The sequence below is a fragment of the Leopardus geoffroyi genome, chromosome D3, assembly GCF_018350155.1.
Source record: "Leopardus geoffroyi isolate Oge1 chromosome D3, O.geoffroyi_Oge1_pat1.0, whole genome shotgun sequence".
Lineage (NCBI taxonomy): Eukaryota > Metazoa > Chordata > Mammalia > Carnivora > Felidae > Leopardus > Leopardus geoffroyi.
This window is the reverse complement of record NC_059339.1, coordinates 65,286,106-65,303,484: the sequence shown is the minus strand read 5'-3', so window position 1 is coordinate 65,303,484 and position 17,379 is coordinate 65,286,106. Positions and strand designations below refer to the sequence as shown.

General features: G+C 40.9%; 1 protein-coding gene across 4 annotated transcripts in view; it reads right to left on the bottom strand.

Annotated features, from left to right (window-relative positions):
- Positions 1–612: 612 nt before the first annotated feature.
- SETBP1 (SET binding protein 1) overlaps positions 613–17,379 on the bottom strand; it is a 376,778-nt gene continuing 360,011 nt past the window's right edge. For all 4 annotated transcript variants that reach the window (XM_045457590.1, XM_045457593.1, XM_045457591.1 and 1 more), the window contains one exon: positions 613–6,052. In XM_045457590.1, the coding sequence (XP_045313546.1) occupies positions 5,430–6,052 (623 nt within the window). In that variant the 3' untranslated portion in view covers positions 613–5,429. The remainder of the gene's footprint in view (positions 6,053–17,379) is intronic.

Below are 17,379 nucleotides of genomic sequence, written 5' to 3'. Positions count from 1 at the left end.
TTTTTCGGAGGCCCCATCACTCTTACCACTTGCCACATTCAGAACTGCTAGCTCATTTTTCAAACACAGGCCTTGTACATTCCTCCAGAGCAAGGACTTCTTACTCCTGGCCCTTGTCCTCAGGGTCTTGTTCAGACTGGTAGACTTTGGCTAGGTGATCCATAACTGTCTACGGTTGATTAAGTGCCCTTTCCTATCACTCCAAACTTTAAATCCAGCTGGGGATCTATCCTTGAGATATCTGACATCATGGGATATTTAGTAAGAAAGCTTAATCCCCATCCATAATGTTGTAAAAATTTAGGACAGGATGGGTCTCCAACATTATCCAACATACTTTGATTGCTTTCAGCAGAGGTCTGACTGGTTCTTTGAATCTAGCCCTTGGCTTTACATCCAGGTGTAATATATTCTGAACAGTAACCCAGTAAATCAGACTCAAATCTTGCCCAAGATGTACTTCCCAGATTCCTACAAAAGGCAGAAGTTTGGTTAGAATTTTCTCAATGATTCTATATCCAGTTGGTGTGAGCAAAGACCCCCCAAATACTATTAAACTCCTTAGTGATGTGAACCAGATGGAAAATAAAACAAAAGAATTCACAACTCATGTTAGACTGAATTGAATGTCTTTAATTTCACACAATGAATAACATATGAATAGGATTAACTTTTTTTTTTTTTTAATAGTTAAGTGCTCTATACTGTGCTAACCTGATCTGGTAGCGAAAAAGACTGAGCTTTCTTTTAGAAAAAATGTTTAAAACCCAACATCTAAGACCATGGAGGAGCATGACAGTAAAGCATGCCAGATGTATCTACGCCTCAAATAACAGCAAGTCCGTGTTCATTTTAAATGTACAAAAATGCTTTATGAATAAAAACTGTTACAAAAAGAACATTTCAAACAATGTACAATTTTCTTGCCTCTATATTCAATAAAATACAAATACATTTTTTGTTCTAAAATATGTTTACATACAATCAAAGTAGAACATGCAAATTACACTTTAAAAAAGGCTTTTAAAAACCACTTATGAATACAAACTAAAAATTAGCCAGCACGACTTGTAAGACAATCTTGTGCCCCATTTTTTCTTTTGAAATATATATATACATATTTAACACATCATGTGCATTTATTATTATTTAAGAAATAGATTTTTTAAAAAAGGAAGAAAAAGAAAGACACCAACCTAGGTTGGAACTGCCCTTCTGTGTTGATCAGTGGCAGCTCTTTTCAATTTTTCCCCCCTTTAGTGTTTATTATACCTGGGGAAGTGGGCGATAGATATCCAGGAAGTTTCTTCCTTGGTTGATATGTGCTTCTAAGACTGTTCCCCAAATGACTGAGTCCCACCAGAAGGAAGACTCATTAGTGGGGCAAACTCTCCAAGAAACAAGAGGCAGAGGGAGCCTTGTATTGTGGAAAGAAACTTTAAAAAACACCAAGAAAATGCTACGGTATATTACAGTTCGAGTTTCTAGGCACTGTGATGACATTATCTGTAAGCTCTGGCATTTGGACCATTGTGATACTATAGGGTAGTGTTGAGAATAATGTCTATATTTATCTACTTTTACATAATGAGAAGACTGAAAATCCTGCAATGTAACACTTAAATGGCTTTTGAGGCATTTCGGCTTCTGCCACCCCGTCTCTCTCCATGCTACAGTTGGCATTTAAAGGCTTTGGAAATATATGTATAGACTTTAGACAGTTCCCAGGTAAATCTTCCTAGTGGTAGGGAAAAAATATTCTCCAAAAACTCATTATCTGAATATTGTTGGGTAATAAGCTGTAGGAGTGGGATTTTCTACTAAAGTACTAAAACCAAATCCTTTATGATGTGCATGTAGTACATCACCTTATACTATAATTCTGTCACCACTTGCTTATCATATTTATAGAGCCAGCACTGTGCAGAACACAAATTCCGACTGCCATCCAACATGGCCTCCCACTCCGAACAGCAGCCAAGTTAACATGCTAATCCTCTGTCAGCCCTTAGTCACCTACTCTGGGCTGTCAGTGGCTGTTGAGTCCCGGTCCTGCCAAGTCACAAACCAGCTCCTGACATGCTCTCCTTTCTTTTGACCTGTCTTCCTTGGGTTGTAGCCAGAGCCATGCTATTAGAGGAAGTTAAACTTCTCTTTCACATGAGATGAGGGGTTGAAAAGCAAGTGGCTCCTCAGCCACTTAGGAAGTGGATCAGAGACCCATCATCACCTTCAAGGAGGCTTTTACCTCTCGATTTCATCCTTTGCTCACCTCTAATCAGATTCCCTGTAAGTGGGTTCATGCCTGCTTGCTGAAGGAAAGTATTCCATAAAAACAAAAACAAAGAACCAAGAGATTTCTTTATGAAATAATTGCTGGAGGTGTTTATGGAGTCCCATGCATACCAAATGACATCTTCTCTAAATAAAAATGCAGCCTCCAGAAGGCAGTGTTGGCTGGCTAGAGACTCCTCAGTCCGGGTCAAGATTGCTGAGTTCTCATCCTGGTTCTGCATCCAATGAGGTGAAACTAGGCTGGCCCAGTGTTGAGCCAGGACAGGAGAGGAGAGACTAATGGAAAGGGGTTACTTAGAAAATAAGAAAATGGTTGTACCAATGAGATGAGTTAAGTTAATGGAAAGTATAAGAAAAAAAAAAAAAGTAACATGATACTGAGTGGGGAGCTGGGCAGGGGAGAGAGGAAGCCGTACCGTGCCTGGACTAGCTTCCACCTTCCAATGGCTATTTAGCATGTCTCAGTTTGGGTCCTCTGTGGTTTTCTAATCTATTCTTAGGGTCATAAATGTAGAGGATTTGCATTTAAGTCACATGGCAACTGTAGAACTGAATTTATGTAGTTACAACTCTGCTATATCCCTCCTGGAATACCTTACGCTGGTTTGGAAATTCTAATGTATCCTTAAGTTATTTGACATTTCTCTCCAACTAGAAGTTAATGTCAATTAGAGTTTGGGTCCTTCTTTAAGAAGCTTAGAGAGTGCCAGCTCATTCTCTTCTGCAGGAAGACTGAGTCTATTCACAGACCTGTTTGGGTAAATGGTACAACACCAGAAGGAAGAAGGGCAAAAGAAAGAATGAAGGAAATGATTTTCAAAGTCTGGCAGGAGAGAAACCCCTTTATGGTTTAATTGGAATGAAAATGGTTGCTCTTTCATAGCCATGGTGGGGTGAACGGGGCTAATTTAAATCTTCCTCTCCGGTGACTTTGGAACCACTCAGACATGGCTTGGGAATGACAGATTGAAAGTGGCTGGTTTGATTTTGCTGTTCAACTTCTGTGAAATGCCAAAGGTCTACCTAGGTCACAAACGGAGTAGCTATGATATAAGCTTTAAAGTACAGGAGGATGCATTCCTTTAAACTTACATATTGCTAGGATTAAATGTGACTGATCTAGTGGATAGCAAATGATGTTAAGTCCAAGGTGACAGTGCAGAATAGGATGACTCTGTGGGTAATTTCAACCATTGTTGGTGCCATGACAGAGCAGTGATGTTGGCAAGCATATTAACTTGGGATTTTTAAATTTACTCCCATAGATACCCCATCCTTTATTCTCCTGGGTTCCCAGCAAAAATCCATCTCTCTCTAAGGAAACAGTGTTGTGTTTTGAAGTGATAATACAATTTCCAGCCAGTCCCAACTTCCTGTAAAGAAACTTAATTTGGAGGTAAACCAGATATTCTAATTCCCATTAGAAAATTGAATTCTGTCTCTCAGTGTCTCTCTTTTTATAATCTACCATGCCAGGTGTTTGATGTCTTGGGGAAGGTAAGGGGAGGAGGAAGGGAGAAAATTGAAAATGCTTATTTGAAATTTCCACATCTGACTTTTAGAAAACATCTACGGCAATGGAATAACTTCATATTCATTCTGAGTCTTCTTAACATGTTTTACTTGAGCTGTGGAAATGGGTGATAGAGATGGAATATTTGTCCACGCTAAACCAATGGCTAGAGTACAACTTGGATGAGAAATGTACAGTTGAAATTGACCATTTAAAAGACGATTTGTCACACACAGTTTGCATCCATGCAGACTGATAGATTTATAATTACATTATGTACAAAAATGTTTTAGTTTATTAAGGCAACCACAATTTGGATACTTTGTCCAAGGTGGCTTGATACAATTGGAGTGGTGATACCCTTTGAGCATTTTCTTTTCTTTCTTTTTTTTTTTTTTTTTTTCAGATAAGAACACTTACTCCCATTTGCTTTTAAGAAATAATTATCAAGAGATAATGGACTTATTCTATTGTCTTTTTGTTTTTTTTTTTTTTTTCCAACAATCTATGATAGCTACTTGTATGAAGGTTCACATACCAAGGCATTGCCAGACATTTGTCTTTCTGGTGGGTCTGGGGTTTCAATTTTTGGTGATTTGTCAGTTATTCCATTTGCTGTGGGTTATTAAAACCGTTCTGTTCTGCCTATTCTCTGCTGATATGTTTTAAGTATAAAAATAACCTGATTGACACCCCGGCCAACATATCCTTGGCTGCTCTAAATCACTTATTAAAAAGGCTCTATCAATACTGTGTATCTGTTTCACAATGATTGGGATTCGAAGCCAAGTTCCTTGGGACAGCATGCCAAGGGTGAACATTACAACACACATAAAGTTTACATTATTTAGGTGTGTACCAAGGAAAAGAAGGCAGCAAGTAAGTTAATGAAAAGGTATATGGAAGTACAATGGGCAAAGGAAAGGTAGGAACAGACTATGCTAAGTATCAGTGTGTGATATAGCAGAGGCATACAGAAGAATATGAATCCATGTCTAAGGTTGCCTATCACTAGAATTCCACCTTCTGATGACGAATCCATCTGAGAAACTGTATGGTTAATGGAAAGATTCAGGTCACCTGAAGATGATGTTGGTGCCCCAAAGCCTAGCCAAGCTTGGAAAAACCAAAATAAAAGTAAAAACCAATTAAATGGAAATGGGTTACAACAAAGCCAGTTGAGAAATTTGCAGCTTTTCTCCCCTTGGAATGTTTCCTAATTGAGGGTGCTTCCCTTTCAATTTTCCTGGCCAGCAAATGCAATGGAATCAAAGGCGCACCTTGGATGCAGGAGGCCCAGTGGCTGTCAAAGAGCACCACCACCGGCTTTCTCCTCCTCGATGGGTCTTCTCGCCTGCAAAGGATCTAGCCACACTGAAGTGCCGCTTGGTTTGGAACTGCTGTAAAGCACAGACCAGCTTCTGTTGAAGGCGTCCCCCTGCTTTGCTTTCCCAAGAGCTACGGATGGCTCAACCCCGTCATCGGGCGCGATTCTGCCTGCCCAGCTTCTGGAGAGAAGGGCATCGGTGTCCCTGCAGCGTGGGATTCCGCCCCCACCCCGGCTCACTGCACTTCCAAGTGTCAGTTCCCCCAGCCCCAGGTTCAGACGCCCAGACCCACCCTAGGGAAGGCCATCGCTCTCACTCCCTCGGGATTTCCTCTGCCTTTTGGCCTTCACCTCCTCTTCCTGGGGCAGGGGCTGCTGCGGGGGCGGCTGCTGCGGGGGCTGGGCAGGAGGCTGAGGTTTGTGTTTCCTCTTCCCTCCTCCTCTGGGGGTCTTGGGCAGGGGCGGGGGCGGGGGCGGCGGCGGCGGCGGCGGGGGCGGGAGGGGCGGCGGCGGGGGCGGGGGCAGGGGCGGAGCCTCCCGGGCCATGTGGATGACCGCCTCGATGGTGGCCATGATGGTGTCTTGGGTGGAGGCCGGCTCCAAGACGAGCGGGCTCAGGCTCGGCTTCTGCCCCCTCTTGCTGGGAAGGTCGATGCATTTTTCCAGCACCGGCATTTGGTCTCTGGAGTCCTCATCGAACTGGGTGGGCTGCTTTCGGGGACGCCCTCTCCTCTTCTTGACGAAGTTGTTGCCTGTCTTTGATTGTCTCTGCAGCCGCTTGGCCTTCAGGATCTTGTTCACGTGGTCCAGGTTCTTCTTGGTGGACAGGATCTTCGTGTAGTTGCACATCTTGCGCACCTCGCACTGGATGGCCTCGATCTCCCGCCGCTTGAATCGCTTCTTCAGGGAGGAGCTGGCTGCAGGAGGGGAAGAGAGAAGATTGAGCACCAGAGGCAAGCTGCCCTAAACCCAGCTATCGCACTGACAACTGGCATCATATTTGGCCAGGAAGATTCTGGAGGAGCGATGCTATGGATGTGACCCAGTATCTAGTCTTCCTTTTCCTTGACGGAAGCTGAAAATAGTACAAGTCAACATTGGTTGACTATCTTCTGTGCACACAGCAATTCTATTTATACTATTTCTTGTTTACAATAATTCTGTGGAATGCTCTTGTTCCCCATTTCTAGGATTTAGAAACAGGCTTACTCCATGTAGGAAGATCTACCCTGGGAGTGAATGTCAGAATCAATATTCCCATTACCTGTTCCTATTATAACTTTTATTTTTTATTTAGCCCTTTGACATTTGATGTGATTCAATTTAGGATTCGGTTATGCCTTTTCTTTTTGTAGAAGATGTTGAATGAAAAAAAATGACAGTCCTTTATAACAAGCAATCTGGATCCTTCACATGTACTATCAACCTCAAAAAAGAGATGCCTTGACCTCACGGGGAGCATGTATGTAAGTGTGCCTATTTATTTCTAACCCTCCTCTACTGACAGGAGGGAGGATTATTTTCTGGGACACCATCTCTCTGATTCCGCCCCCCCCCCCCCCGCCCCGCTCCCGCTCCGCCAATGTTCTAGACTTGTCTAGTTGCCTGATAGTGTCCAGTTGACCAAGTCCTTCTTAACCAATTCATCCTCCGAAAACCTCAAGGGAAACCAGCGGGTGTTTCTGAATCACTCCCACTATTCCACTACTTGGCTGTGTGTTGTTTGTAAAGACTCCTTTCAGGTCCTGGTGGCCGGATGGACCTGTACTGTATGAGTCAAACCTCTAATCTCCAGAAGTCAGGTACTGCTACCGCTAAATAGCCTTCAGAACTGCTTTGTTTTGACGTTCAGACACTGTAAAGTGTGAATGGCTTCAAGACGTAGCAGACCTTTCCTCCTTTAGGTTATTCTTTCTTCCTGTGCTGTTCATGAGCAGGCATGCATGTGCGTCCATGTGTACACACACACACACACACACTCAGGCACTCACACATACTCTTCTGCCCCATCTTCACACCGTCCCCTCCCTTTTTATGAACGTAAGAAGTGTGTCCTCACTTAGTTTTTTGCTGCTGTGATATACCCTAGATGCTCAACCCCAAAGATGCCTATGGAGAAGATGCTGACCCTACTAAACATTACAGGACCATGTATTATGGTTTTAGCATCATAGTTTCTTGTGTTATCCCATGTTTTTTCAACTATGTCCTAAGGAAATAAGGAGAGGGGGCACCTGGGTGGCTCAGTTGGTTGAGCATCTGACTCTTGATTTTGGCTCAGGTCATGATCCAAGGGTCGTAGGATTGAGCCCCTGCATTGGGCTCTGTGCCAACCATGGAGCCTGCTTAAGATTCTCTCTCCCTCTCCTTTTGCCCCTCTTCCCTGCTCACGTGTACTCTCTCTCTCTCTCTCTCTAAGAAAAAATAATTAAGGGAAATGAGGGAAAAATGCTGAAAACATGGATACCATTCTCACTTATTCTTGGGCACTCCCACTTTATTCCTTTCCCTGCTTCACCCCATTTCTCTTTCATGCTGTGGCTGGCACTGAACTCCAGGAGGGTATTATTTGAAGTTATTTACGCCACTAGCTTTATGGAGTGGGAATCTCTGAGTTCCATAGGACAGGTCAAAATGTTACTGCTTTTGGCCCAAGGTCATTGTAAGACTTACTGAGCAATGAATAACTACTGAACAATCTTTAAAATAAGTTATAAAGATCAAAATAGAACAAAGCCAGAGTGAGCTTCTGAGTACAAAAATAAAATGTTTGTAGTTAGTGTTGTGAAAGAAAAGCATTGCTCAATTGTAAGTTCTCAGATGCAGGGATCAATTTTTGTCCATCTTTATGTCCCTCACAGAGCATAGCGTGGTGCCTTGTCCATGGACAGGATTTAAAAATTGTTTTTGGACTGATGAATCGTACTAATCATTGTGCCTTGTAGTCAGAGTCTTCTCTAAAGGAGTTCAAGTTTGGATTTCTAAAGCATCCACTACAAAAATAGGGACAGTAGGAGCTAGCAGGTCTCCATGTCCGAGCCAGGTGATCTATCTTGTCCACAAAGTTCATGAGTATTGAGAAGAAGTCAGAAAGACTCCACAAAACCTTTGGCATTATTCCAAGTACAAGTTTCATGTGAAGTTAACCCTTTCTTTGTATCATCTTTGGGGGAAAGAAAACGCTGTGTAGTATATAATACAGCATATATAGGTAGAAAGTAAAACATTTAGGAAATTAGTTGTCAACATCTGACTGACTAAAGATTGACTGGAAAACTCCATGAACTGCAGGTCATTTGGGAGAAATACAAGCATTGGTTTTGTCTCTCTCAGTGTTTTCTTTTTAGCATGAAGTGACAAAAAACAAACAAACAAAAGGAACCTGGTAGATAATACCGTATTCAGTAATTCATTGTATGCTGCATAATATGTTATTAAGCCCTTGTACTGAAAAAATGATTATGAAATAAGTTAATTCTGAGTCATGTAAACATACCTTTACTAAAAATATCATAACCAATTCCTTTGCACCCACTGTTCACATTTAATAAATGTTAACTTTTGCCATATATATTTTAATGTTTATTTATTTTTGAGAAAGAGGGAGACAGAGTGCGAGCAGGGAGAGGCAGAGAGAGAGGGAGACACAGAATCTGAAGTAGGCTTCAGGCTCTGAGCTGTCAGCACAGAGCCCAACATGGGGCTTGAACTCACGAACCTTGAGATCATGACATGAGCTGAAGCTGGACACTTAACCGACTAAGCCACCCAGGTGCCCCTATACATTATTATATTTTTTTAACAGTTTATTTGTTTTTGAGAGACTGAGAGAGCACAAGTGGGGGAGGGGCAGAGAGAGAGGGAGACACAGAATCTGAAGCAGGCTCCAGGCTCTGAGCTGTCAGCACAGAACCTGACGTGGGTCTCGAACCCATGAACCATGAGATCATGACCTGAGCCAAAGTCAGATGCTGAGCCACCCAGGCGCTCCCTATGCATTATTTTTTTAAAGAAAGAAAATATTATAGATTCAGCTAAGTCAGACTCCCCTCTCAATTCCATTCCAGTCCTTTCCTTTTCCATGCTTTTATTTATATTTTTACTGCATATGCATGAACCCATATTAGTAAAAATTACAGACCTGAAACTACCTAATGTTGGTGGTACTGTAAGGAAGTGGGGGTCCTTGTACACTGTTGGTAGGAGTGTAAACTCAACTAATCATATTGGTGAGCAGCTGGGCACTGACCACTAGCACTGAAGATGGGCTTGCTCAATGCCCCAGAGAACCTGTGTCCAGGCTGGCCCCTTTACTTATCTGTAGTGGGAGGCTAAGGATGTGCAAGGATGTTCCCTGAAGCCCAGAAGACTGAAAACAGTCTAAATGTTAAGGAGATAATCCGTTACAATAGATAGACCTAATCTATTGGTTTAATCCGTAAACAATAGAATATTATAGATCTGTTGAAAGGAATAAGCAACATATATCAACATGGTTAAATCTAAAAACAAAACAAAGTTGGTAACAAAAGTGAATACAAGTACTTGCAAATATACCATCTGAAAAAGTGTAAAAACACACAGATCCCTTGAATTTTTATTTCATTTTCAATGTGCAAATGTGGAGGTTTAAAGTGACAACAATGTGGAAGCTCAATTGTGAGCTAAGGATTAGGTGGATGAGATTTCACTCTCCTCTCCAAAGCTACCTCATACCGCATAAGCTTCTAGAGGAGTACCGTCCAGTGGGGTTTTCTGCCATGGTGGAAATGTTCTATATCTGTGCTGTCCCATTTGGTAGTCCTTAGACACATGTGGCTACTAAGCGCTTGAAATGTGGCTAGCGTGACTGAGAAACTACATTTTTAATTTGACTTAAATTTAAATAGCTTCATGTGGCTGGTGGCTACTGTACTGGGCAGCTCAGTTCTAGTCCTAACCACCATGAAATACACTGGGTTCATTCAGTAAAATACAGACTGTGGGAAACTCTGGGCAAACCACCTGGTGCCTTTGACAAAGAAGATGCAAGTAGAGAAAGGCAGGGGAGGTGGCGGGACTGTAAATTAAAAGAGACGTAAGAGATAAAATGACCATATTTTGCTGCCAGTTTAAACAAAATGTCAAAAGAGATCTTATTTCATGAATTCATGGACATTTGAATAGTGTCTGGGCATTGCATGATATTATTTAATTCCTGTTTATTTACTTAGGTGTGATAACTGCATTATGACAATGTTTGAAAGTACTAAGCTTTTAGAAATACTTGCTATTTCTTTTTTAAAGTAGGCTTCACGTCCAGCGTGGAACTCAATGTGGGGCTTGAATTCATGACCCTGAGATCAAGACTTCAGCTGAGATCAAGAGTAGGATGCCCAACCAACTGAGCCACCCAGGTGCCCCTAAAATATTTATAGATGAAGTCACATGATATCCTCTGGAATTGGCTTCAAAATAATGAGGAATAGAGGAGATAAGTAGAAGTACTGATGAAATAGGATTGACTCTTGAGTTAATATTACTGAAGCTGGGTGATGGGTACACTGAGGTTTATTATGCTATTCTGCCTACTTTGGTATATACTTGATAATTCCATAATACCTGGTTGAAAACATATACATGGCAAGTGGCAATAAAACATCTTTCTTTACATCTTAGGACTGTAGGGTGGTCTGGTTTTTCACCCTTTTGGGCTCTGTCACCAAAATAATTTTTGAAAGATAAGAAATGTCCTCAGCAAAAGGCATGTATCATCACCCTAGAAAATTCCTGCTGGTAGCTACCCTCCTGGCTTAATGGGCTGGGAGAATGATTAAGTGCTCTGGCTTTTATGCTGTGACCAACTGAATAAACGTATCAGGGCCCAATCTCCATTGATGCCATCAGGGGCTAAGACTTAATATGCCTCTTTCTTTTTTACATTGTAAACTTTGGAGGTGGGGGGGAGGTATCCACATCTACTGAACATCTGAATTGTATTTTGCCCGTATATGTATAATCCAAATATTTCAGTTCAGGTTTGTTACGCCTGCATGAGAACTGCAGCAGAGGGCAGGGCAGTGGGAAGGACTCTGCAGGGGCAGCTAGAAACAAATCTGAACTAGGATGAACATCTTAGCCTCTCTGGATCTCTCCTCATCTATTACATTGGGCAGTTATACTAGATACTCTCAAAATTCCCTTCTAGATTTAAAGATTGCTGTAATTCTTTCCTATTCTCATTATCAGTTGGCTTCCCAAATGTGAGGTGGAATAATTTCAAATTATTTTGAAATCCTAGTGGTGGTGGAGGGGGGCGAGGACTTTGGTCTTGGCAGGATTCGATATTCACAAATCTTTCTCCTTATTGCTTATGATTTCATTGTCCCTCTAAATGTTTTCAGATTTTTCTCTCTTCAAATTGTTTCACTATTAGACAGTAATTTCTGGGCTCTTGCAGCAAAGATTGATTCCATATTTGCTCTCCTTCTTATAATGGGCCCATATCTTGCCTGCTCTTTGTTAGTTTTAAAAAATAATTATGAGTGGCCAAGGCAAAATGAAAATTCATGTCTTCATAACTGCAAAGCAAATCATCTTCTAGACCTTTCTCTGTATTTAAAATTGTCATGCAAATGGTTGACTTGGTTTTGGGCCCAGATGTAGCTTTTCTGTCTTTTAGTTCCCATTATCAGAGGATTGGCTCATCAGCATTTGTTGATTTGGTCACGTCTTTTATGATAATCAAAGACTGGACTTAGCACTGTGTTTTGCACACTGACTTTGCAGATGTAGGATAGGCACTGTGAGCAAGAGAGAGGCTAACAAGGCTTAGTTATATGTAAAGTTCCTCCAAAATAGGTGCTAATGATTTGGAGACTATACTTTGTCCATGTGCAAGACACATCTTAATTTGAGAAGAAAGTTCTGGGTGTGTCAGAAAGGGAAGCAAATTCATCTCTAGATTCGTTAGAATGTTTCTTGCTGTTTAAATATCCCTGCAGGGAGGGAGGTAATACTGGGAGGACTGTTGAACTGCCTGGAGTTGCCTCCTAGGGTGGAAAGGGCTGGAACACTCTTTCCCTCAATCAAGGCAGACAGCTGCAGTATGAATTACATTGTATGGTGATCCAAGTTAAGATCCTTCGAAGGCAGAAGCCATGTTATTTCTTCGTACTCCCAGAATCCCCAGTCCAGGCTCATTCACACAGTAGCACATGGAACTGGCATATAGCAACACATGGTCAGCAAATACAAGCTCAAGGGAATTCACTTGTTTAATGTTCTCCCATGAAATTGTGCATTTTTTTTTTTTTTGGTACTTTGTACTTAACTCAGTAATGATCTCTTGTTTTCCTAATGCAGCCTTTTATTTTTTAATGGGATGTATGAAGCAACTTGCCTTGGCATGCAAACGTTCTTCCTTTTTCCCTAGAATTTAAATTAACCTTATACAATCCTGGCCTTAAAGGCTCTTTTTAAAAAAGATGGCAAGTTGCCTCTGTTGGTGAGGCTTCTGCAAGGCAGGGCACATCTGAGTTGCTGTTGGTCATCAGCCTAAGTGCCGTAGTACTGCTTTACAATTTCAAAGCTGTAATTTAGAATTAAGGGTTAGCAGATGTGGGAGATTTGTCATGATATAAAGGTGTCTCCATTCTATTTTTAAAGGCATAGTACAGTTTGGGGTTTCTTTGAAAATGTGGCTGGCTTGTGTGAAGCACACAGTACCTGCTTGATTCTTCCAGGGCAGCTCCCACTTAGGGGTTTAAGGTAAAGAACATCCTATCTTGGCTGCAGTGCCTTGGTGGCTGGGGGGAGCGGGGGGAAGGTGGGGATCCTGGTTTTGTTCTGCTCTTATTTCTCATTCTCCCTGGGACAAGTGAGGGTTGGAGGCAAAGTGGGCCTTTTGGCTGATGGAGAAAATGAAGCAGCGGGATGTACATGTTCACGAGGAGAGCTCTGAAGCAGCAAGGGCCACCAGGGTGCCTCCCCTACATTTTCTGGGAGACATTATGGCATTAGGGATCCAGGAACTTGTCTCACATTGTCCTGCTGCCTCTGCAACTCTGCCCACATCACTCATAGCCTCTGTGCCCCTCCAGCTCTGATCACCTCTTAATTCAGCCACTTTCTTAGTGGGGTGCATGTTCCCATGGAGGAAGCAGGACTATCTACCTGGCTACAAGAAAAACATATTAATAGTTTTTATTTATATTACTTATATTTGATCTAAAAAGTAAGAACTAAGCTAAGCATTCTAATGCTTAATGTTTGGGGTAACTGTGATGCCCTTATTTGGGCTGTACATCAGATGTGTCACCTGTCACCGCTGGGCAGGAGGTACCTAGGAGAAGGGGGACAGGTCACGTTCATTTAAGGGGGTTGGCGGGCATATCCATCAGTTTCTTACTTTTGGGAAGGGCACATCCTATATTCAAAATGCTATAATAGGTCAGCCCTTATGGTTCTTTTTAGGAAATTAAGATCTTTGAAAAGAAAAAAAATCAAACTACTTAGTCATAAGATCAGGAATATCCATGAAATATGTCACATGCCATGCAGTTTTATTGGTTTCTCTTAGCAAACTATATAAGAGTTGCCATTTTCAGAGATGAATTTTGGCAGTTTCTTGTGTAAAAAGACAAGGGTTCTAAATGTTCTCACCTTTGCTGTGCTGTCCATGGGCTGTCAGTGAAAAATACAAACAACTTAATGTCTCTTTAGGGTAAAATGGGAAATAATTTAACCGCTTTTAGGAGGAAACTCATACTTGAGACAGCATTTTTGACAACTGATTGAAAATGTTTCCATTGGCAATTTTGTTACTGAAAATGATATATTATAACCTATAAAATTCCTTAGATCTGCAAATTAAAAAATCTTGTAAACAGAGTTAACCTCCAAATGAAGAGTTTCAGAGATTTGAACTCATGAAACAATGCAATGCCTTTTGATATACAAGACCATCTGATTGTCAAGGAAGTTGGTTAGACCAATTTCAACCACCTTTGCTTAACTGATGGATGGGACTGAAAAAACAGTACATAAAACCTTGGATTGCAAGTAAGTAACTTGTTTTGGGAGTGTTCCACAAGACAAGCAAACACTTCTAATACATTTTAACTTGATAAACAAGCTATGTCTTGCAGTAGGAGTAGTACAATGTGAGGGTGAATGTCATGAGCCCATGGTTCTTTATATTAGCTTTGATACACAAGTGCTTTGGATTACAAACATGTTTCTGGTACAAATTATGCTCACAAACCAAGGTTTGTTATGCTCATAAAAACAAGGTTTTACCGTATTCTGATTTAAGCAAAATGCTGCACTTTGTCCTCTTGGATATATGTTTATGTGAAATACCCTTTCAATCTACAACATCTACTAATGAGTATTGAAACAAACTAAATTTGGAATCAGAGCTTCAAATTGGTTTATCACAAGTGTTAAAAAAAAACACAAGGTTTTCAAAAAGAAATATTCAAACTCATTTAGTTGGCCCTCCCAAAACATTTTTAGAAAGAAATATTAAAATGAGTGTAAAATTTTGATAGCAGTGAAAATATTTTTGTTTCCTTAACACAAAGTTAAATGAAATTTAAAATTATTTTAACAACATGATTTCAGATTTAGCTCAACCTTTCAAAGTTTATATTTAAAATTTTTTTTAATGTTTACTTACTTTTGAGAGGGAGAGAGAGACAGAGAGTGAGCAGGGAAGGGGTGCAGAGAGAGGGACACACAGAATCCGAAGCAGGCTCCAGGCTCTAAGCTGGCAACACAGAGCCCAATACGGGGCTCCAACTCACCAACGGTGAGATCATGACCTGAGCCGCAAGTTGGACACTTAACTGACTGAGCCACCCAGACGCCCCCAAAGTTCATATTTTAAAATATGAGTGTGTATATTCTGAATAGTGTTTACATGGAATTTCTGTTCAAAAGTATGTTAGTGATATCACCACATGATCAAAAATTTGGGCTGCTTTAAAGTTGCCCTTTCTGTTTCTAAACCCCTGAAGAGTTTATTCACTCAGTATTTAATTCTAGAAGATCTTAACTTTCCACGTGCACAGCGTAAGAAGCATTAAAGCTTCTCAAAGACAGACCGCACGTGTTTTTCATACACCTTGTGACAAAGAGCGTAGTGTCTTTTTCACAGTAGATTCTTGCTTAATATATCTTGCTGGATTATTTCACATCATAAGCTCCTAGAGACTAAAGTCTGGGTATCAATAATTTTTATATTCCCTGGAGCAGCTTTAATTGAATTGCATGTAATTCCATGGCAGTTGGAACAGTGTCCTATCCATGGAGAGCTTCTACAGTAAGGTTGGAGGCAGACCTGGATGCCTCTTGGTTAGTCATTTCTGAGCTCCTGCTCCCTAGGTTTTCAGCATCCTTGACTTCTCTGACCACAGGGAAATAATGCCAGTCATTTCATGAGGTGAGCTTTGGGAGAACCACTTGTGGCTTTGGACAGATAAAGGCAGTGGTAACTCATCTCCAGAGAGAAAGTGCACAGAGGAAGAATGCAGCTAGGTCCCTCAGGGAGCCTCTAGGGGAGGTAACCAGGACTTGGTCAGTCCTAAGAAAGCTAGGTGAAGGGAGAGAGCTCAGAGATCAGGAGATGAACAACAGAGGCAATTTTTTCTGTCTCTAAGGCACACTGGGCATATTCGTTAGTAGGAACTGCCCCGGAAGGGGTCACAGAAGAGTTTCAAAGCTGGGAGTCTTTCTGGGCATGATGCTTATTAGGGCCACAGTGGCTTCCTAGGCTTTTGGCGAGGAATGAACTGTAAGTGGTGGCACTCTTAAACTGGGAAATATGAGGGCCATTTAGGCTTACTCTGTTTCTTTCAATTAACTTTGGCTTTTGTCTGTTGCATGTGGCTCAAGCCCCAGCAGACTGAGTAGACAACTTGAGAGGCTGGATAGAAATGCAGTTAACGCCAAAAAGTTTGACGCTACATCTGCTGAGTCTCACAGCATGCCAGGTGGTCACACGGCGGGGGTGGTCACACCCTCTCAAAGGCCTCTTTATATTTCTTTTTCCCTTCCTCTCCAACGTGGCATAACTGTATCCTTAACCATAAATACCATCCCTTATATAATACACCAATTATTGTAGCTGTGTGTTCATACTTGATTGTGAGAGATTTTCTCGTTTAAATTTTGAAAAAAAAAACAAAGAAAAGAAAAACAGGGAACAAAGAATAATGTGGCAAATATGATTTCATGAAAACATTTACATTTTTAATATTTAGGCTCAGATAAAATAAATCCTGTTGACCATGTGAGAGCTTTAGGAATTCTGTCAAATAGTAGGTATCCGTGCTTTATTTTTCTTCCTAGTTTTAATAATTGCATTTGTTTACTTAAATCCTCAGGCTTGTTATTTATGATCTGATAGAAAACACTGCCTGGGATGTTGTAAGAATAAGGTTCTAGTCTAGACTTTTCACTCCTCAGTTCTGTGTTTCTAGACAAATTCTTGACTCCTTGGCAGGAACCTTACTTGTAAAAAAAATAAATAAAAAGTCATATACCTCCAAGTCTTCTCTGTTCCAGGTAAGACATCCTTACTTCCTTCATCTGTGTTTCATATGAAATGAATTCTAGACTATGTTCCATTTTGATCCTGTTCCTCTGGAGATTTTAGTGTCTGTCAAATCTCATCTTAAATTTTGGTGCCTGGGATTGAACTGATTTTCCAAGTATGAAATGATTATGCAGAAAGATTGGGTTGATTAATTTCTGTGATCAAGGCACTACTACACTTCCGTTAATGAGAACTACATAAAAAATAAATAAATAAAACCTGCAAAGTTGTTTTTTTTCCTCCAGCAACATCACACTGTTGGCTCATATTAAATAGAAGCTCAATTAACTCCCTTAAATGCTTCCATATAAACTGCTACCAAACCTGGCCATTGCTGTGTGGAATGGGTTTTTGAGCTTAAATACAAGCTTTCTATTTAAATCTGCAAAGTTTTATTTTATTGGTTTTCGTCCAGTGTTCTAGTCTGTTATGAAAGTTTTGAATCTTAATTTTGTTTTCCCAGAGACTGCCCAGATTTGTAAAATTTACAGAGGGTTTGAATACCCTCAGAGTTAATAACTGTCCCTTTATCTCCTTCTGGGCATGATTCGTGTGACCCAAATATACGCTATTGCTTTTCTCTTTATTTAAGGTTTTCAAGAAAAAAATGGTAATTTACACACACACACACACACACACACACACACACACACACCCCTGTAT